The sequence below is a fragment of the Anneissia japonica genome, unplaced genomic scaffold (genome assembly GCF_011630105.1).
Source record: "Anneissia japonica isolate Jap-2015-1 unplaced genomic scaffold, ASM1163010v1 scaffold287752_len1182401_cov188, whole genome shotgun sequence".
Classification (NCBI taxonomy): domain Eukaryota; kingdom Metazoa; phylum Echinodermata; class Crinoidea; order Comatulida; family Comatulidae; genus Anneissia; species Anneissia japonica.
In genome coordinates, this window is record NW_022687544.1 from 649,818 (window position 1) to 656,576 (window position 6,759).

The window sequence follows — 6,759 nt, forward strand, 5'->3', positions numbered from 1 at the left end:
AGATATTGGGCTAGCCTAGGCATAGCTTTACTATACGAAAGGTTAGACGAAGATATTGCACTATTTTAGGCTAGGGTATTTATTTTCCAACATTTAATTCTAAATTTTCGATATATTTTTTCTTTATTTTCATGAATTTTCCAAAAATAAAAAAAATAAAAAAATCAGGCGGGCGAAAAAAACGATGCGGGCGGGGACGCGAAACATTTTTTTTTTTTACTTGGCCTAATGATTTGTTTTAAAAATGCAGACTATTATTGATACCAAGAAATAGGCCCCATCACTAATAAGCAATTAGTAGAGCTCCGCATAGTACACTATAGGAAAATTATTGTACGAAGGTTAGATTTAATGCTTGAAAAAATTTCCTGAGGGCCTGCAAGGCCAGAAGGAAATTTTTTAATGCATTAAATCTAACCCAAGTATAATAATTTTCCATTTAGTGTACGATGCATGCTCTAATAATTGCTTTATAAGTCAATCACCATCTTAATTTTAGTTTTTTTTATAACCAACTGTTGTAGCAGTCATCGGTTGCTATAGTGATATGATCAGTATACGTGTGCGTATTTACATTTAACTGTGAGTATGCTGATTTTTGCTCCTGCAGTACACGTGTAACTACACATCAGCAGCACAGTACAGATACGATGACGGATGATTAACTTTTGTAATTTGTATTGTGTTAGAATAAACTTGTTTGTAATGCTATTTTGATAGACTTTCGTCAAAGAAATATCAAAGAAATAAACATTTCGGCATTCGAGAGAGAATACAGTCTCTGACGCCCTTTTTGGTCGGTGCATGCAGACAGGTAAAATCGTGCGAAGTTTTCATAACTAGGCTAGGCTACGGTCTAGTAGTAGTAGCAGTAGTACGAGGAGGAGGCCAGTGCGGCCTCCTGCCTGGCCTTAGTCCTACATCTAAATTTGTACCTGGAGTCTTTAAAATTGTTATAGAATATTCCTATTAAACATTCAGTTTGTTGTGTTTATGAGGGTCCATTGATTCAATGAATTCCTTAATTGTTCATACTTAATATTGAATTTGAAGTAACTTTCTTCGGGTTCTTATCTTAATATGCTTGTTTTACGAAAGTAATTTTCAATTACAATTCAATTTTTATTGTGGTACGCGATGTATTCGCAGTGACGAAAAAATGAGGAATTTTTTTTGCATATGAACCTAAAAAAAAAATCAAGACAAGCGTCCACTAATAGAAAAATTGCATGTTATTACATAAATACCTACCTTACAGGACAAGATGTTACCGAAAGCCGAAAATGTATCATAGAGAGCTTTGTTATCAATTGATTTGTCCAAGTTTTTAATGAAGACGTTACCCATGCCAGTACGACGCAAAGTTGGATCACGCTGAGACCACATAATACGAATAGGGCGGCCTTTGATGGCATCAAAGTTCATAGTGTCAAGTGCTCTCTCAGCTTTATTAAAAAAAAAAACAAAAAAAAAACACATGGCATCAAAGTTCATAGTGTCAAGTGCTCTCTCAGCTTTATAAAAAAAAAAACAAGTTAACCAAAAGCAATAAAAATGTCATGGAACAACTAAAAAAAAAAAAAAAAAAATAGGCCTAGCGTATTCATACGAATAAGTGGCTGGGGCATTTACTGTTGAGAAGGGTTTCGAAGAGAATTTATTTGAATAAATGTGGTAAAACAAAAAACTGTCACTAAATCACAAATTTAGACAATGAAACAGAAATGAATGCAAATTTTATTTCATATATTTCTAAATTAGCATTATTTTGTTGAAATGAGACCAAAAAAAACAAAAAAAAAACAGCTTTTTATTATATTTTTTTCTTATTACAAAAACATTTTGTCAGGGTGGTCAATCCAGCAAGAACAGATCAACTGGGACCCTCAATACAGTAAGCTAGGTCTACATATAAAAAGACAAGACTGAATAAAAAAAAAGGATGAAAATTAAACTAGGGGGCCTAGGCCTAGATCTTAAAGTGGACATGAATGATGGATAGATTAAAGAATTAGATAATAGTTACTTTATTATCATAAATTATGGTATGTTACTTGAATGAGTTCACGTTAAATTATATTCAGATTTAATGGATTATCCTTGATGTCCTAAATAAATCTAATCCAAAGATGTCTAATTTAACACTTTTTACATAGGCCTAGGTAGGGCCTAGGCCACTAGGCCTACATCAGAATCCATCAACTGAAGTCAGAGAAATGACTAATTTACAACTCAACAAAAGACATGCATTTCAAGTTGAATTTGGCCTACACTCTAGCTTCATGGCTAGCCTACCTTGGGCTAGGCCTAAGCCTAGGCTAAGCTAGTCACAAAAGAAAAGGGCACGGCACGATTACCAAAGTCAAAAAGAACCTACCGTCTGCAGCCTGCTGAAAATTTACGTAGGCGTAGCCAAGAGAGCGTCTGGTGATCGCATCACGACACACACGTATGGACAAAATAGGCCCAGCTGTTGAGAATTTCTCGAAAAGCATAGCTTCTGTAACGTCAGGATTCAAATCTCCAACATACAGCGAGGCAATAGGATAGTTTGAGACTCCTTGTGCGTTCATTTTGATAGCGTTTTGACTTTAATAAATTAAGAATACCTTGCGTAACTTAGAAATGCAATTACGAAATAAAGCGCTGAGATGATTTTACAATATGGACGGTTGCCTTTTTTCAGTGGTGTTTTCGCTACTATATGACTCTCCTTTGATAGCCCTGGTATTCAAATATCTTCGAGAATTTGATTAACTTAGCAATTAATTTTTTGTTGATTTAAACTTCCAAATAACAAAGTCTAACGGGTCGTGAAGCAAATGTTGTTGCTCACAAGCCTCGTTTAAGAAGCGTAATCCAGAAAATGTAAGGGACGAAAGGCCTTCTGGCTCACATGGTTTCTTTATACCACCAGTTCCTTATAGCCAAAATGCTTCCGCGAAATGAAGTTCATAAAATTAAACTATAAACACATAGATTGTATATAGAAACTATCTTTCAGTATTCATATTAGTAAGAAAATATGAAATATATATTTTTATATACAAAAACTGTAATATGAATTATAGTTTATAATTAAATTTGCCTTATAATAAAGCGGAATAATTTACATGGCCTTATCATAAATATTTGTGAGGGCGCTATATGCGACAAGCCTATTAATTTTGTTGAATTTTGACATTAGAATCGCCACGTCTTTTTCTATTTCAGACAATACGAAAGTTGGTGGAGAAGGGAAAACCACAACGCTTTCAACAGTGGTTCTCTTTTGACAAAAAAGATACATAATAAATACGGTACTTTAACATGATAGTAAAACAAGACCTCTGCGGAATAAAATATGATAAATAAGTAAATCTCGCTTCATGAACACGGCCAACATCCTAACCGGGCTTGGTAAACTGTTGATATAGAATCAAAAACATTTAATTTAAGGCGGCGTATACTGCACTGAAGTTCAATTATATATCAGACCGTGAATTCAATGTAAATCATGGCATTGGTTGTTTTCTACTTCAACTAAATCAATGTGTCGGCGTTGAATGACACCGGACCTGTCCGAAGGGGAGGGTGAGAGTGTATCGTCCACGCTAACCTGAAAGTTTTTCACACTATTAATCCTAGCCAACTAAGTACAGTATGTCATAGTTTATGACAGTATTAATTAATTAATTATTAATTGTTCAACATTTTTTTTTAATGGAGATAGGCCTATAAAGAAAATTAGGCCTATAGTCACATTTTAAGTTTGAGAGTGTAATTTCCGGCCATAGAATGCCATACTAATATATACCGTAATGTATACCGGTAATGTCTGGAGATTTTTGTATGATTGGAAAGAAATACAAAAAAAGAAAGAGGGAAGAAGGAGGAGAAAGATGGGAAAGAGAATGTTTATCCAGTCCCCGACCGAGTTACATTTTCTCACAATTCACATTGGCGGATCTGGGGAAAGGGGGTCATGGGTCCTTACCCCTCCATTGGGCAACAAAAAAAAAGAATGCTAGACCTACCTTTTCAGGACCCGTGCGCTGATTTTTTGTTTTTGTTTTTTTTTGTTACATTAAGAAAATTAGAATTTTGAACATAAAAGTCATTAAAACACACTTCAAATGTCGGGAAAGCCCTGTTACAATAAGAAAATTAGAATTTTGAAGATCATGAAAGTCATTAAAACACACTTCAAATGTCGGGAAAGCTCATTTCCCGCCATCTAGGAATTAACATTTTCCCAGGGGAGACTCCCGGACCACCGTTTCTTTTTGGGATTTATCGATTCATGAAACAAAGAAGACGCATGCAATTACTCATTTATATGAGTGTATACACACATAAAATAAAAAAATGAGAAAAATTTACCTCTGACCGTTTTCCAGAGGGGAAAACCTTAAATTTTGAAGAACTTTGATTCATTGAATCATTTTCAAGAGGGGAAAAACCTTGAATTTTGAAATTAAAAGTAATTAAAATACCCCTCCAAAGTCGGGAAAGCTCATTTCCCGCCTTCTAGGAATCAAAATTTTCACGAGGGAGAAACCCCGGACCCCTTTCTTTTTGGGATTTATTGATTCATGAAAAAAAAATCGTATATGCAACTACTCAATTTTTTAATGTATGTATGCACACATAAGGCCTATCTACTATAATAACAATGGGAAAAATTTACCTGACCGTTTTCAAGAGGGGAAAACCTTGAATTTTGAAGAACTTAGATTAAAATAGCTAAAAGATACTTCAGAAGTCGGGAAAGCTCATTTCCCGCCATTTAGAAATCAACATTTTCCCGGGGAGAACCATGAACCTCCATTTTCTCTTTGGATTCATTAATTTATCATAATAATTTTCAAGAGGGTAAAACCTTGAATTTTGAAGAACTTAAAAGTAATTAAAAGACACCTCAAAAGTCGGGAAAACTCATTTCCCGCCTTATAGGAATCAAAATTTTCCCGGGGACCCCCCTCCCCTTCTCTTTGGAGGTTACGATTCATTGAAAAAAATATACGTATGCTCCCCTCCCCACTTTGAAAACGTTCCGCCTCCCCTGCCATAATCACAAATTCTCTTACCTCAGCCCCACCCATGGTGGTGGGGGGGGGGGGGGCTGAGGTAGTATAGATATTCTATTTCGAATTCCTGGATCCACCACTGGAAATTACAACAATTATGAAGTCATATTACAGTAGCTTGATGTCTATGAAATAACTAATAAAATTCACCAAACTTCGTCAAATATCCTTAGCTTGGGATTCAACCACAATGTATGGTTAATACAAAATCAATCACAAGGAGGATGTGCGTTGATTCCATAACCTTACAAAAAGGCATATATAATTTTATTATATTTTGTTGTTCCAAAATTACAAAAAAAAAGCGAAAACATTACTTTAATTATTACTCTTTGATTAATGAATTGTTATTTCATTTTAACGAATGCTATTCGTTAAAAAAAGAAAAAAGAAAAAAAATTTAGATCTAGAGCTTAAAACTGACGAACACACTTAGATAGAGTACATCTAAAAAGAAAGTCAAAAATAACCACCGAGCACTGAGAGACTGAAAATGAACACAGAATCTGAAGAAGAGTAACGGACGTGAATGGTATGTAAATTTCAAATCATACAGTGTTGGAAGTGGAAAAGGAATAACAACAACAAAAAAAATACTGAGAAATTGAGAAGATATCTAATAAGCGTATAAAACTGTATTAATTGGCAGGTAAAATGTAAAGTTTCCAGGCCCATATCCAGTAGGCCTAGGTAGGGGTGTTATGAAGAGTGTGTAGGCTGTAACGAAGTATATACGAACCTGCAACCTTTCTTTAATGATTTATATATAATTTAACAGTGTTAACGGTTATATCGATTATATATATAAGCCTAATCATACATGTATATTATATATAGGGCCCCATTATATTATATATATATATATAATATATATATATATATAGGATATATATATATACATATATATATATATAGGCTACATATACTTAAATATGTATACATATATAATTTATATAAGAATAGGTCGAAAATTGGTTTCCTCCACTATATATATATATATATATATATATAGGCTACATATACTTAAATATGTATACATATATAATTTATATAAGAATAGGTCGAAAAGTGTTTCTAAAGTTCATACATATGATATTCGTTTTTTTATACTCAAATATTTACACAATTCATACCATCGATTCAATCGTTTGTTACTCAATAAAAAGCAACAATACTAAGCCTGTCCGTCCATAGTTGTAGGGTTAAAAATTTAACGTTACCACTTTATTAGATCAGGAACAACGGAGAAGCAGGTGCCCTTGGCGTTTGCTATAATGTCAGGGAAGATGATTGTAGACTACGCCGCAGTGTTAAGTTCGATTCTTCGCATTTTGCCTGTGACTAACGTACAGAAGGTGGTGACAGACTTTGAATCATCAATTTGGCAGGCTCTGCGAGATGTGTTGCCGGATGTGCAAGTGACGGGCTGTCTCTTTCACTACACGCAGGTATGTTTACACTTTCTACAAGATGCGAATATATAAAAAAAGTGTTTTTTGGATTAACATAACAATGTGAATTTGTGAAAGCTAATTTGTTAATCACTCTTGCAAATGTTACAAACTATAAAATTTATGTTTTCATTTATATTACTGGCAATTGATTACTGTTAATCGTTTTTGCAGACTGTGTACCGAAGAACACAAGATTTCGGACTAGGAGGTGCCTACAGGATCGATGCTGGAACACA

The 6,759-nt window shown here is 34.1% G+C and overlaps 1 protein-coding gene across 2 annotated transcripts in view; it reads right to left on the minus strand.

The window, feature by feature from the left end:
• LOC117119764 (polyadenylate-binding protein 4-like) overlaps positions 1–2,889 on the minus strand; it is a 13,202-nt gene extending 10,313 nt beyond the window's left edge. Inside the window, exons 1-2 of one of the 2 annotated variants that reach the window (XM_033264659.1) lie at positions 2,378–2,889; positions 1,252–1,445 (exon numbers count right to left, since the gene is read on the minus strand). In XM_033264659.1, coding sequence (XP_033120550.1) covers positions 1,252–1,445; positions 2,378–2,573 — 390 coding nt within the window. In that variant the 5' untranslated portion in view covers positions 2,574–2,889. Of the gene's footprint in view, positions 1–1,251; positions 1,515–2,377 lie in introns of both variants that reach the window. The other variant, XM_033264650.1, reaches the window with a different exon arrangement.
• Positions 2,890–6,759: the final 3,870 nt, after the last annotated feature.